The following is a 15,949-nucleotide window of genomic DNA, read 5'->3' on the forward strand; positions in this document are numbered from 1 at the left end:
CGCTAAGTGGGGCCAATCCAAGGCATCAGACAGCAAATACACACGGTGGAAACAGTCATACACTCTGACATTAGACACAAGGGGAGGTAGAATTACACTAATCCAGAATGACTACAACTCAACACTCCCAGGGCCAAAGCATTATGGGCTACTATTAATACATATAGTCTTGCCATTAACATCAGCACATAGAAGGGAGGCAAACCCTTGCATGTTACAATATACTTTTGCTATTAAGACAAAATCTTCCGAAAATAAAGCAAGATATGATGTGACCTATGTGGACCTATGTGGAACTGTGTAGACCTATGTGGACCTATGTGAAGATACAAATTGTAGACAGCTCATCCTGCACTTCTTTTGTGCATGTTGACATTTTCTGTTTTATATGCATTTGTTGACAACATACGTAGAGGGCCCATGTAAACATACTCAAAAGGTTGTGAAACAGAATAAGTGTTTACACAGCACAGTATTATTCAGGAATGCAGTTTATTTATCATCTCTTCGGAGTTACATCATAAATCAAGATGCATTTTCATTTCTTGTTAGGAAAAATACATATAGCTTAAAATCTTTAGGTTTTTGACACCAATACAATTTTGGCCTCTAGAGAGAGCAAAACGATCAACTACTCTGATAAGTCTTCAGAGACCATCACATGCTGAAGAAAACATATCCCTCCATCCAATCAAATATCATCATGGAGATAGGAGGCAGTGAGCTTCCAGGTTCACTGGCCACTGGGCTTATTGGACCTGATTTACTCACATATTAAATGTGTTGCCAGGAGCAGCTTGTCCATAAGGGTGATTGAGGCGATGCACTGCCTACAAAAAATAAAAAATCTGGTGGAAACTTGCTATCGATGGCCTATGCTCCCCTGGGAAGTCAAACAACACCTGAAACATATGTGGCATTAAAAAAACTATCAATAATATATGGAATTAAAAAGCTCTATCAAATATATGGCATCTCTCGATGATAAACTCAATATAAAGATGTCCACCACAGCTGATGGGAGTCCTCTGCTTCATGTCCAGTGTCACTCCTCAGACTCCACCCCCACATCATCATAATCAATCCCTATCAAGAACATCAAGAGTTACTCATACTACTGACCAATCAAAACGACAAACGTGTGCTCATAGATATTGAAAAAAATGGATTTGATGATATATTTCTAGTTTTAGATACATTTGTCCAAAGCGATTTACAAAACATTAGTTATTTTGGCTAATTATGCTTCATGTTATCAACTGGCCACTTTTTAAGCAATAGCATGACAATGCCATTTACTGTGCTAACGGAAAGGCAACAGAACAGAGGAAATCCAACAATTAATAACACTTTTTCTTCTTTCAAAATATAAAAATTAAAGATGTCCATAGGATGTATGTATAGCTACGAAGAGGAAAATAGAATGTTCTGTAAGAACCTTCTAGTAAAGAGAAGCCCAATATTATTTGGTGAAAATAAAATAAATCAAAAGTTCATTAAAAACTGCATGTGACATCGACAGGAACCCTTCAAAGAGTCAGTCAGCAGCCCCCCTCTCATCCCCCTACCTGAGACGGGTCTCTTGTCATCTTTCCCCACGTCTTCATACCATGAATTCTGAGCATCAGACAGGACACGCCCTGTCAGATGGAAATACAAAAGTTGTGTCAAAGTCAGTAACCTAAACAAACCTAGTCTCACAGTGGTTTTGTATATGTTCAGGGACATCAAGAAAGACACACCCACGCACTGCTTCTTGCACAGAGGTATGAGTGTCTGTACATTCACGCTAATTTGCTCATGTACTTGCAAACACCCCGAGTGCACACTGTGGTTTGGCAGTTGTGATACTCCTCTTTCCCATCAGCTCCTCTGCTGCATGTTTGATGCAGCTGTGAGACCGCTGTGGTTTTCTGCTTCAGGTCTTACAACAAGAAGAGCTAATGAGGTTAACCTTCTCGATTGATTCTCATCAGTAGGACGCACACAACTCAAAACTTTTTCTAATTCTGGCAGTCTTCCAATAGTATGCACAACAGTAGGGCATCATGTTCTCAATGTGTGATGTGTCATACAGTACATGTTTGTTTGTCTGCATGCTTGGTGCCAGTGCTCTGAGTACAGCTTGTGTGTCTGAGGTGTTCATAAACCCAGCCTGATGGCCTCTCACCTCTCTGACGACCTCTGGAGGTGCCGACTGTGGTCAGTCTGAGGTCGAGCTCCTCATAGACAGGTTCACTCTGTGCGATGTGTCTATTCTGGGAGTGAGCTGTAGGGTAGGAAGAGTGACCAACCCCCATGACATCGTTTAATACAGTAATACTTTATATTACATTGGGCCATTGCAATTACATTTGTGCTTTATATTTGATGACATTAAGGCTTTAGTTATTGTCTAAATTACTTTACTGTGACAAATGCATACATTTTCAAACCAATACGTCATTTGATACAAAATCCTTGGCAGTCAAACATAAAAAAGAACACTTATTGAAATAATTAAGATGTTGACTTTACAGTACCTCTCCTGAGTGACCTGTTCTGCCCCACCAGCACAACCAGAGACCCCAGCAGCAGCAGGAACAGGAGCCCCAGAGCCGCTATGGCCGCTGGAGAGACAGGAGACCCTGCAGGCTCACATGGACCACCTGTAGGCCCTGAAGAATGCAGTTAGAGTTGTTACTGAGAATATGCCTAGAGAACAGAACATGAAATGTTGGCCTCTTGTCTAAAGATTGTCAATAATCTGTTAATAATGGAAATTGTCATTTTTATAATAACTCTAATATTACCTGTACAAAATAATCCAACATAATGCTTGTGAGAGCAGTTACGTGAGGTTTGTAGGAGGTTAATTAAGACACTGCTGTATGTTTTCTAAATGTAGTTATAATATGATCATGTAACTTGTGTAATAATGCCTATGATTAAAACAATAAGCAGTACGTTTCAATTAACCTACCTGAGCAGATTACTCCTACACCCTGATGATGACCACAGTTGTCGTTAACCCATCTTTGTGACCTGCAGTCCTTCACTGTGGACTCAGACCCCACACACTGTATGTCATTAATCCAAATTCCTCTTGACCCCTGTCCAAAAAAGGCACCATTAAGAGCTTCTATAGCCTCTCCACAGCCCAGCTCTCTACACACCACCTCAGCATCATGTAGGTCCCATCCGTTACCACACACTGAGCCCCACTGTTGTCTGTGGAGAACCTCCACTCTTCCAGAGCAGCGACTGCTACCATTCACCAGCCTCACAGTATCTAGGGACAGATTATAGAAATAATAATGTATTGGGACAGTACTTAAATATGTCGTGTCTGTTATGAATCCAATAATAACACATTTAGTTTGTACCGCCGCAAGTCAGTCCCACATCCCTGTCGTGTGAGCAGCGGTGGTTCAGAGCAGATGTTGGGCAGAGTTGAATCTGAGTCTCGTTGCCTCCACACTGGATCTCCTCTGACCACACCTGGCCCTTTCCCTCTCCAAATGCAGCTGCTCCCAGCACCTCTACAGGAGCCCCACAGTCCAGCTCACGACACACCACCTCTGCATCCTGCCAGTCGAACGCAGCCTCACACACTGTACCCCAGGTGAACCCATGGACCACCTCCACTCTCCCAGAGCACTGGTGGGAACCGCTCACAAGCCTGGGAGTTCGGTGTTCTGTGTGGAAATAAGAAGCTCTTTGCATTATGCAATCATGTCTCAAGTATGACACACATTTATGATCATTTAAATAATGGAAATTGAAATTAACTATTTACATAATTAAAAACTACTGAAAGCATCTTACCTGAGCAGATGACACCAACACTGTTGTGAGGTTGGCATGTATGTTTACCTAATCCCTTATGAGGGCAGGTCTTAAGTCTGGTCTCCCACCCCCCACAGGCAACTTCAGCAATCAGGACTCTCCCTGTTCCCTCTCCAAAGTAGGCATATTGCATGGTATCTACAGCATCACCACACCCCAGCTCTTTACACACGACTGCCGTATACAACTCTTCCCAATCAGTACCACACACTGTGCCGCACTCTCCTTCATGATCAACCTCCACTCTCCCAGAACAGCGACTGCTACCATTCACCAACCTCACACGATCTGAAGTAAAAAGAAAATAACATCATGGCTTCCAGCCTTAATAGTTCAGATAATGAACTCACAAAGGTATATAACGGTCTGCTATTTTTATAATAAGACTATTAAGTTACCTGTACAAACTAATCCAACATCATGCTTGTGAGAGCAGTTGTGTGAGGGTGTAGGAGATGTTGGGCAGAGTTGAAACTGAGTCTCGTTGCCTCCACACTGGATCTCCTCTGACCACACCTGGCCCTTTCCCTCTCCAAATGCAGCTGCTCCCAGCACCTCTACAGGAGCCCCACAGTCCAGCTCTCGACACACCACCTCTGCATCCTGCCAGTCAAACGCAGCATCACACACTGTGAGTCTGGTCTCCATATGAAGCAGCTCCACTCTCCCAGAGCAAGGAGAATGGCCCACCAGTTTGACTCCTACAATTTAAATATTGAAATATATCAAAAAGTATATTTAAATTTCAGCATGTTTATAAAATGTCCCGACAAACCTCATACACTGATATGTGTTTTCTAAATGTAGTTAGATTATGATCATGTGACGTGTAATAATGCCTATGATTAATACAAGAAGCAGTATGTTTCAGTTAACTTACCTGAGCAGATTACTCCTGCATCCTGATGATGACCACAGTTGTCTGCAACCCATCTTTGTGACCTGCAGTCCTTCACTGTGGACTCAGACCCCCTACACTGCACGTCACTCATCCAAATCATTCCTGACCCCGGTCCAAAATAAGCACCATTAAGAGCTTCTATAGCCTCTCCACAGTCCAGCTCTCTACACACCACTGCAGCATCATGCAGGTCCCATCCGTTACCACACACTGAGCCCCACTCTCCTGCATGATAAACCTCCACTCTTCCAGAACAGCGACTGCTACCATTCACCAACCTCACAGCAGCTAGGGAGAGAATACAGATGATAATGTATTGGGACAGTATTTAAATATTGCATGTCTTTTATGAATCCAATAATAACACATTTTATTTGTACCTTTGCAAGTCAGTCCCACATCCCTGTCGTGTGAGCAGCGGTGGTTCAGAGCAGATGTTGGGCAGAGTTGAATCTGAGTCTCGTTGCCTCCACACTGGATCTCCTCTGACCACACCTGGCCCTTTCCCTCTCCAAATGCAGCTGCTCCCAGCACCTCTACAGGAGCCCCACAGTCCAGCTCTCGACACACCACCTCTGCATCCTGCCAGTCAAACGCAGCATCACACACTGTGTGTCTGGTCTCCTTATGAATCAGCTCCACTCTCCCAGAGCATGATTTGGCGCCATTAGACAGCCTGGGTACTCGAGCTGAAGTTCAAGTAAGGACAGTAATGCAAACATCATCACCATGTCCCAAGCAAAACAGTACATGACAGATATTAATTTGCTCTCCCCACATAACATTATGGTAATTTGATTTAACCATGAGCTGACTTTTGATGCTTGTACGGATATTTGTGGTCAACAGCATATCAAGTTACATCCCTTCCTTCCGTGCTCCCGAATTACCATATTGATTGGCTGTGATGTAATCATGTTCATCTTCAGTCAGTTATTGCTGTCTATCTTGCTAAACATGTAAATATGACTAATCAGGTTCAAGTCCGTCCTGATGTCATTTTACCCAAGCCTACTCACCATCCTGGTCCCCCGATCATTTCATGTCTAGTCTTTACTATCCTATCAATAAAGGCTTGAAATGTCAAAAAATAACCCTATAGAAAAGTGATAACAGGTTATAAACAGGTGGTATACTTTGAAAAATATATTTGCTGCATACAGTGAATTCATCCTTCCGTCTCCATCTTAAGCCGTCTTTTGGAACTGTTAGACCTGGGCTTGCACATGTGAGATAACATGGGGTGTTTGAGGACAGCGTATCAAGTGGCTCAGCTTTACAGTTAAATGTTCATACCAGGTTGAAATAAGTTAGGTTATCATGGTCCATTTAAACACTCTAATATGAGATGTTGCCATTTTGCTCACAATTTATTCACAACCAACCAAATTTTAATCAAGCTGTATAATGGTAAACTGGGAAGAAATTGTATTAAACAATTATGTTGTGTGGCAACATTAAACATTACTCTTATTCACTATATTTCATATCACCATATAATTATACCAACTAAATATGATAATTTCAAAACATCTGCTGCTTACCTGAACAAATGACTCCAGCATCACTAGCATGGCTACAGTAGTGACGACCCCACCCCCTATGGCCACATTGCTTCAGTGTGGACTCTGATCCATTACATTCCACTTTGTTTATCCAGATTCTCCCTGATCCCGGCCCAAAGTGAGCATAACGTGGAGCTTCCACAGCATCACCACAGCCCAGCTCTTTACACACCACTGCAGCATCAGTCATGTCCCACTCATAACTACACACTGTGCCCCACTCTCCTTGATGATACACTTCAACACTTCCAGAGCAGCGACTAACACCATTCACCAACCTCACAGCATCTAAAACGAAACAGATGAAAACAGAATTTCAATAGATCTCTTACTTTTATCTCATGTAGCACCAATATCAGTGACCTCTACTCAGTGTTCCAGTACAATTTGTATCCTTGTGTGACTGAATGTTCTTTAGACTTTAAATCTATCAGCATAAATCAGAGACTACTTGAATATGATTGTTAATATTTAGTTAATTGTGTTCATCTTATTTTCTTTATAAATAGGAGCTTGTAAATAAGTACCTTCTTGGTTGGCCAGGACCACAGAGGACAGGAGAATGACCCACAGGCAGCCTTCCATCTTCATCTCCCCTGCGGCAGAAGCTCTGAGTTTGGGGCTCACCTCTGCTCTCCTAGACGACTCACTGAAACAACTGTACCCTCCTCGTTCCCCCCAGACCCAATGCGTCCCCTGAGCCGCCAATCACACTCGATGTGACCATATTAGAAGAGCGATAGGAAATGATCAAAAACACTTCAGTGGCAAATCAGAAGACTCTGTGTAGTTTGTTCTCCATATTTGTCAAACTGGTGGTAAGACAGTGTCTCTAGACTCAACCCATGAGCACGCTCAGTAGTGATGTCACACAGACCCATTCTTGTGGTCAGGAAGGCACTGCATCTACAGAAGATATATGTCTGTGTGTTTGTGTGTGTGCTCACACACATCTTTGTGGAGGTCTACTGCAGTGCTTACAACACGTGCCCCTCTCTCCCTTTACTTACTGTGTGAGCAAACACAGGTGCTGTGAACATTTGTACGCTGTACATTTTTTCATTATGATCATAAACTATTAGATTCAATTTGGGTTTGAGGGAATACCTAATAGACATCAATCCAAATCATTTTTATAATGTGCCCTTTAGCTGGTAGGCCATACTCCTATACTGACATCACAGAGCTTTTCAAGTAGAGATGGCAAAGTAAAAGAAGGAGTGTATGAGACATGACATTCTTAATCTTCCAGTTCTTCACTTCTTTATCCACATAACTTCTTTTATAGCTCTTATCCACACAGTCAATTTCATCACTGATCTATTTGCATGTATTTATCTTACTGACTGTTGGGCAAAGACATGAACCCTCAATTAATTATTTTGCTACTAATTTAGACCATACCACTAAATAATGGGAAGTAATGTTTTTCCTGGGGTGTGGCAAGCTTATCCAGCTAAACTTAGGTTAGCCTGCCCTGGAGCAGGTTAGTGCTAATTGATATGTTACTATGGTGATTTATCGAAAGTTTCTTTGCCGAACCAAAAAGAGGTGCGTATTTTATTTTAGCCTGGAATCTAGCTCGCTAAACCGCTTAGCGAGCTACGCCGAATAGGGCCCAGATCTGTGGGCCCTGCTCTTGGGTTTTATACTAAACTCCCATCAATACCGTTTCAAACCACTAGGGGCACTCAATCACCCATGTTATGTATGTGACAAACAAAAGCCATAGGAGATTTCTCAGTTTTTCACTTCTTTATCCACATAACTTATTTTATAGCTCTTATCCACACAGTCAATTTGATCACTGATCTATTTGCCTGTATCTATCTTACTGACTGTTGGGCAAAGATTTTTTAATTATCTGGCTGTTTATTTAAACCTTACCACTAACTAAATACAGTACTGTTTGTCCAGTCTTTTTTTGTATGTTGATCATTTAAAGTGTTTTAAATGCATTTGTCGACCACATAGAGGGCCCATGTAAACAGATAGATGCTTAAAGGATCTGAAACAGAGTACTTCACAGTTCACAGTATTATTGAGAATCACTGTTTATTCATAATATCTTCAGAGTTACATCATCAAAAGTCCAGAGGCATTTTTATTTGTTGTTAAGAAGAATACTACTTATGCCTGCACATACTATTGAAGGAAATAATTTGAATGTTTAGAGTGCAGAGTTTAAAATGTCTAGTTTTTCTTTTAGTTTGCTGTAGATAATGAAGGCAATATTTGCATGGACAAAGACAAAGTTACATAAAAAAGGCATATAGTTATTGCCTAAAATTTAGTAAGCAGAACATGAAAATAAATCAATAAGCAGATAATGTAAAGGCACTTTAAAAAATATATGGCATTAAAAGCCCTATCAAATATATCTGGCACCTCTCAATGATAAACTCAGAGCTCTAGTCCACCACAGCTGATGGGAGTCCTCTGCTGACCTCTTCATGTCCAGTGTCACTCCTCAGACTCCACCCCCACATCATCATAATCAATACCTACCAAGAACAACAAGAGTTACTCATAATACTGACCAATCAAAACAAACATCTGTGCTGATGGATATTGAAAGCAATGGATTTGATGATTTATTTCTAGTTTTAGTTAAGGTATTTGGCAGGCACATTTGTGCAAAGTGACTTACTAAACATTAAATAAAACAGCATTACCAATCATTCAATTCAGTAATAAGCATAATGCAATTACATTTATGAAACAATATTAAGCATCATATCATAACCATCAATTGTTTCTATAACAACAACAACCACCATCATCATCATCATCATCATCATGAGTCATCATCATCATCATCATCTAGTTGGAGACCATTAAATTGCTGGAGTACTCTCCAGTGACGACACTATCATTCTCCTGGAGTTGGTCTGCTGTCATCATCCCTTAAATATCAAGATGGTGACAGAGTGAGTAAATTATGGGTTATTTCTGTTAAATGTGTCTTCATGCGCTTCATATAAATTACATGAAGTTTGCTCATGATGTATCAATATAAAAAAGGTACAGTCCCATCATACCTGCTGTCATTTTCAGGTTATTCTCCTCATTTGTGATGTCATCTTAATACTCCACTTCTTCTTCATTGGCAGGCTTTGTCTCCTCCATTGCTTAAATTAGATAACATCCACCCATAAAAAAGGCAATCCAAACACAGAAATGTAAGATACATGCAATATTCCAAGTAATGAACAAATGCCTACCGGCTTTGTCATGAATAATGAATCTTAAAATAACAAAGTGCTCTTTTGTGTAAAATGTTACTGGTCTTTTGTATATATATATATATAGAGGATTTTAGTTAAACAAAAGGATGAAATATTGCCGTTTTTTGTATATACTGGTATGCAGAGGATTTTAGTCATACAAAAAACTTGTGCAATACAATTTTTTGTGAACACTTTTGCTTTTTCACTTTTTTGTGTGAATTTGCAAAGTTTACTGCGGAGCAAGCTCAGCCTCGGTCTCTGCTCCATCTGCTGATCTGCTTTGATCGAGGTTGGTCTCATTATCATCAGCAGTCACATCATAGTACTCCACCGTCGGCTCTCTCAGAGAAGCAACTGGAAGTAAAGACAGACCTGCATCAGACATCGACATAAGTCAGCAGCCCCCCCTCTCATACCCTACCTGAGATGGGTGTCCTCTGATCCTCCTCCACGTCTTCATACAGGATGCGCCCTGTCAGAAGGACAATACAAAAGTTGTGTCACATACTGGTTTTGCATATGTGCAGGGACGTCATGAGTCGTGCACAGAGACATGAGTGTGTGTACATTCACGCTCATTTGCTCATGTTCTTGCAAACACCACGAGTGTACACTGTGGTTTGGCAATTATGATCCTCCTCTTCCCCATCAGCTCCTGTGCTGCATGTTTGATGCAGCTGTGAGACCGCTGTGGTTTTCTGCTTCAGGTCTTACAACAAGAAGAGCTAATGAGGTTCACTTCAACCTTCTCTATTGATTCTTATCAGTAGGACGCACACAACTCAAAACATGTTTTTATTTTTTTATTTTCACAGACCTGAGAGCTAATTCTGGCATTATGCTAATAGTATGCACAGCAATAGTAAGTTTTGTTACTGAAAATATGCCTCAGACACCCTTCAGAGCACTGGGCCCAGAAGTCGAGCAATAGAACATTTGGCCTGTAGATGGTGCTTTTAGATCATTTTTGGCGGCTCGTAGGCTCCATCACTTCCATACCTGCACATCATTATCAGAGGCAAAAAAAAAATATTTTAAAAGAACCAACAGCAGAGGTCAACAATGAAGTGGGAAGCGGTTAGCTTCTGGAGGGAGAAAATGCTATGGCTTACCATCTTATTGGGCTCCAAGGGTTTGATGTATGGACTGTCATAGAATTAACCCACACTAGGCTACGTTAGGGTCAAGGGTTAGAGGACAAGGACCTATCTCTTAACCCCTTAACATCTTGCAAAGAAACCAAAGCATTGAGGAAAACAGACATACAAATTGAACTGGTTGGCATTATTTGGGCTTGTTATGACTTTCACATTATGACATTCCACTTTTTGATTTAATGTTGCCTTCAAGTATGCTTGAGACATGTCACATTTTGGGTTACTGGAAGTGTGCTATAGAGGTAGATTTTGCATAGAATAGAGGAAGTGATGACTTACTGACGTCTAAGACCTGATCAGACCTGACCTGTTCAGCCATCCCCTGAGGGCCAAGGGGAAGTTTGGTACACTGAACTACAGAAAACAGCAGCCTTTGGCACCAGGAAATGAGCATTACAGTATGTTGAATTGGTAATCCTAATCAGAAACGTATGTTAATTATAAATAATCATGGAATTAGAGTATAAACCAGAGGTTTTTCTGACCTTCAACCATTACTTCATGGCACATGGTAATCACCAGTCTCACATTTTCTTTTGTTTGTGAATGTCTGCTTTATTCTGTTTTAAGTATTTTCTATTCTAATGGATTCACTCCCTCTTTATCTGTAATAGTGAATGGCTGTATTGCATTGCTGCCTTTCAAACTTTATTTATTTATTTATTATATATATTTTTTTTAATTGCTTAAAGCCCTGTGCGCCTACTGTTTGGAAGTTGGCAAACAATGAGTAAGCATTACATCCCACAAAGCAAAGGCAGCAACACACAAGTGCTACATGCAGGAAAAACACATCAGCTGGAGATTGAAGCATAAACTTAACAAAGAGATAAAGTTCAGGCTCCACAGCAGCTGGAGATTGAACCTTAGTCTATCCCATGTACCCGAGATGTAAGGTTAGAAAACAGACCAAACTTAGCGTAAACTAGAGCTATGGCCCACCATCCAGGAGTATTCACGCCCTCAATCATTTATTAAAAGTTATTGACTTCAACTGTATCAAAATGACAACTTTCTTATCTCATATGAATGCTGTCTGAGTTTTATCTGGGTGTGTTTGGAAGTATTTATAGCACTGTGAGTTCAATGCGGAGAATGAAAAGCTCTTTTTCATTCAAAGAAGTGAGACACAAAAATATAAGAATGATTTGTACATTCATGTTCTTCTGGGCATCTGTTCTGTGGTTTCAAGGTAAGGTTCTTTTTTTCTGAATGAAGATTAAGGGTTGAGTGGTGTGCAATTGAAAATCAATTCTAGTGAAAGGTTTCAATGCTTTTCGCGTTTGGACAGCTGCCATTTATTTTGAAGCTACATTTTGCACCAAAATAAATATCATGATTGCCTAATAGCATAATAGATTTGTATGTCACATATTACTCTTTAAACTTTATGATCCTTCCTTTTCAGAATCTAATGGAGAGATAACAGTCTCACAGACTCCAGACGTGAAACATGTTCTTCCTGGAGAGTCTGTCAGTATCCACTGTAAAACCAGCACTCCAGTATATCCAGACTGTAGCAGCTCAGGAAAACCTTGCTTGTTCTGGTACCAAAAACAAGAAGGAGCACCACCAAAAATCCTTATTTATCGTGCAGATGTGCACCACCAAGATGCTCCAGTTAGGTTCAGTGGCAGTGGATCTGGGAGTGACTTCACACTGGCTATAAGTGGAGTCCACCGGGAAGACAGTGGAGTTTATTACTGCAAGAGTATACACAGCGTTGAGGTGTTCACACAGTGAAACAGAGCCGTACAAAAACCCTTCCTCAGTCTGGCTACACATGACTACCATAACACAATGGGGGACCTGTAGTAACGTCATTGAAATGACACTGAAATACTACTCTTGTGTACTAAATTAATATTGTATACAGCATACTGCAAATACATTTGTATACAATTGATCAATGATCAATGGTGTAGATGCATAACCAAACACGATTGGATATCACAGCAGCAAAATGACAGATTGCTGTACAGCTCTCTCAACAATGAAAAAAGGTTTCTATCCTCACTGAGACCTAACACACTTGTTGTCATCTGATGAGTCAGGTTCCACCATTCACATGGAAGAGATTCTTTCTATGGACCTTTATGAGTTTGACTAGTTCACTGTGGCACAACCTTGCACTGTTGTTCATAGATTCTCCTTTTTCAAAACCTACTTGGCAATAAACCTCTTTCTGATTTTGATTCTGTCAGTCAGAGGCACAGTGACGCTTAGCCCTGTGAAGCACATGCCTGTCTGCCTGCCTACAGTGATAAAAGATACACTGTCAAATATGTAACATCACTGTGTGGCAGAGTGAATGCTTTTAGGAGACAGATCACCAGCAAGAACTGTTCCACTAGAATGCAGGCATAATAGAATATGCACTATAGACTTATCAATCCTCCATCCTCAGCTGATGTTGGGTTACTGAAGGATTTTCTTATTTGATGACATTATATTTCATGACATTACATCTTCTCTATCTTAGTACTTTCCTTTCAATTCAAGATCTCATCTCTTTGTCCGTAACTATGCGTAATGACTTGCCTTTGGTTTATTAGCATTCTATGGTTATTGTAAATGGCTAATCACTGTCAGCATCAGGCCTTCGTATTTGAAGTCATTGTATGCATATGCCTGCACACTTTTCAGCAGCTAGAACAAGTTCCCACAGGTTGCCCCCCGCCCCCCCTTCCTGCTAGGCATCCCTTGTATCACTCCAACCAGCGCCTCAGATGCACCCCACAGTGTTACCTTCATTTCCTTTGTGTGTTCTCTCTCTTAACCTGTAACATGTGACCCGTATTCTGTGTGTGAGTCTGGAGGTTGAGAGCATAGTAAGAGGATGCTGGGAGCGATATAAAAAAAAATAAACAAGGTGATGATTCAAAATACCACTACACTATGATAACCTCCAGTCTAAAACATATCCACCATAGCATTGAGATCTGCCCCATGCAATACACAAAATAAGCCAAGATATTTCCCACTAAATTGGCTTTCCACCAAGTCCTTTGATCAATCCATTCGACAACTGACTGCAAGGCTAAACTATAAGTCAGTTTTAGTATACTATAACCACACATGTTATACAATACCTTTTAATACAAAAATGTGTATCACTCAGAATAACACCAATTGGTCACTTTCTAGATTTGTACTGCATATGCTGGTTGAATTGAATCAATCACCTACACTTGCACAGTCTTGGAGAGGTTGTCTTGAGAGTGCAACTGTGTGGCTACTGTTGGGTGTTGAAACTCACATTTACATCGTCAAGGTTCAGTTATTTTGCTGCTCTCAGAAAATAAATGAGCTATTAGCAGATGTGCAGTACTGTTCCGTTTTTTTTTAAACTGTAAGACATACTATAGGAAATCTATCAGGAAAAATTGCAATTTGAGCTTTGATATTTACATTTTCTTTCAAAATGGTAATAATATAATCATGCAGTTTGGGGGAATTAAGTAATGTCATTGTGTGAAGTGAATTATGATCCAATCTTGAAATCAATAAAAATTGGTATGGTTCAGCAAAAAGCGTTTATTTTTTCACATAATATTCTGCAATAGTAACTCAAGAACATGAAAGGGTTACATTAGGCAAGAGAAGTAAAAAAAATAAAATAAAAAAAAACAGTAGTAAAAGCCTGTGGCTGCATGCCAACAATTACTCTTCCCTACTGTAAGCAAGATAAAAATGAGACACTCAGATCAGACTGCAGAGACTAGAAGCATGCTACTCGGAGCAATCGCCTCCCTTGATAACCTTGGTGACTGGAGACTGGGAGCCCTGGTTGGCCTCACAGGTCACTGTGACCCCCTTGGTCCACTCCTGGGAGGGGAGGGTCAGTGTGCTGCTCCAGCTGTACAGACCATCCTTCTCTGGAGCCCAGCGACTGGACAAACCAGTCCTGCTGATCCCATCCACCTTCCAGCTGAGAGTCCAGTCTGAGGGGAAGCCGCCGTTGGCCAGACACACCAGTGTGGCAGAACTATTGCTGGGGAGCTCTATGCTAGAAGGGGGCAGGACTGTCACTTTGGGACTGGTGTTGCCTGGGGGACAGACCAAGGGGACCAAGGGGAGACAGCAAGTAGATTACATAAACGTATTCGATGATATTTAAAACAATTAATGTTATTACACTTAACTTCATAATTTTTTTTAGTTTGTTTCATCCAGTAGCCACATCGTTCGACATAGAAAATAAAAAATGTAGACTAATTTACGTTTTTTGGACTTTGGACGGTTTCCCCTCAACCATAAAAACTGGGGCATCGTTTTCTAGATTTCGGTAATGATAAAGATAGATATACATATATATATAATTCGATTCCATAGCAACCCTGCCGAGCAACTAAATGACTCATCAGATGACTATTAAAGGTTTATGTAGCCTACTTAGTAATGTATTTCTTTACTGGCATTAAGTACCATACATTTCTGCTTTCATTAATTATATATTTATGATATAATTTATCAAACAGAAGAGAGAATGGCATTTTGGCACATTAACTGGTCCAGTCCTTAACAAAACTATAACGAGAGTAAAACCAAATAATTAGGTATAGGCTAATTGCTGATAAAGTCGTTCATAATTATTTTTAAAATACAGATTGTATTTGTACAGTTGTATTTCCGAAAATTAGGCAAGCTATGTCAAACTTCAGTTGGTCAATCAATCTAAATTGAGCAAAAATCCAAAGAAGCAAAACATTAGTGTTACTGCTACTTAAATCCAACTTCAAGTTTCGTGCCGCTACCAAAAGTAGACCACAGTGATACAACTCCATAGCCTGGACACCAGCCTGAACTCCGCCCACAACATTTTTGGTCTGGGAGATTCAGTCTGGAGTCGAGCTAGTTGGGAGGGTTTAAACGGCCCCGAAAAGGGATCTGACCATTCAAATTGTAAGGGCGGGCTTTATACGTTGATGGACAGACATAGATAGAATACCGGTATACATCGAACAAAGATGGCGCCGTCTCGGGAGCTTAGTGGGACATATTTGATATGATTTAAGGTATCTACACGACTTTTTTTATGTCTACATTGACTCGGTTAGTTGTGTATACGCAACACCAATGTTGCCTAGGATTGTAGGTCTTAACTTATGCACTCTAGACCATTATTGAAAGGTTATGCTAACAGCGTAGACAAAAAAAACATTGAAACTAATGGTAGCTTCTAGCCTTGAGTGCTAATTAAGTAACGTGAGCAGGCATATCTCAACAGATATTGACAGCGCATTCATTTTGAAAGAGGAACAGAGA

General features: G+C 40.6%; 1 protein-coding gene and 1 gene segment (V, D, J or C); both read right to left on the reverse strand.

The window, feature by feature from the left end:
* Window positions 1-1,045: 1,045 nt before the first annotated feature.
* On the reverse strand, window positions 1,046-6,484 carry LOC308375311 (scavenger receptor cysteine-rich domain-containing protein DMBT1-like; the record flags this gene model as incomplete). Its single annotated transcript, XM_080851388.1, has 11 exons — window positions 1,046-1,086; window positions 1,569-1,640; window positions 2,171-2,269; window positions 2,523-2,657; window positions 3,110-3,271; window positions 3,366-3,677; window positions 4,033-4,116; window positions 4,227-4,529; window positions 4,709-5,017; window positions 5,110-5,418; window positions 6,274-6,484. 11 exons carry the CDS (start codon window positions 6,482-6,484, stop codon window positions 1,046-1,048), a joined length of 2,037 nt encoding a protein of 678 aa, XP_080707514.1.
* Window positions 6,485-14,413: 7,929 nt separating this feature from the next.
* On the reverse strand, window positions 14,414-15,116 carry LOC308375312 (Ig kappa-b4 chain C region-like). The segment is given in 2 exons: window positions 15,110-15,116; window positions 14,414-14,730 (listed from the first exon to the last, which is right to left on the reverse strand).
* Between the last annotated feature and the right edge of the window lie 833 nt (window positions 15,117-15,949).

Source organism: Sprattus sprattus (genome assembly GCF_963457725.1).
Source record: "Sprattus sprattus genome assembly, chromosome: 14".
Classification (NCBI taxonomy): Eukaryota; Metazoa; Chordata; class Actinopteri; order Clupeiformes; family Clupeidae; genus Sprattus; species Sprattus sprattus.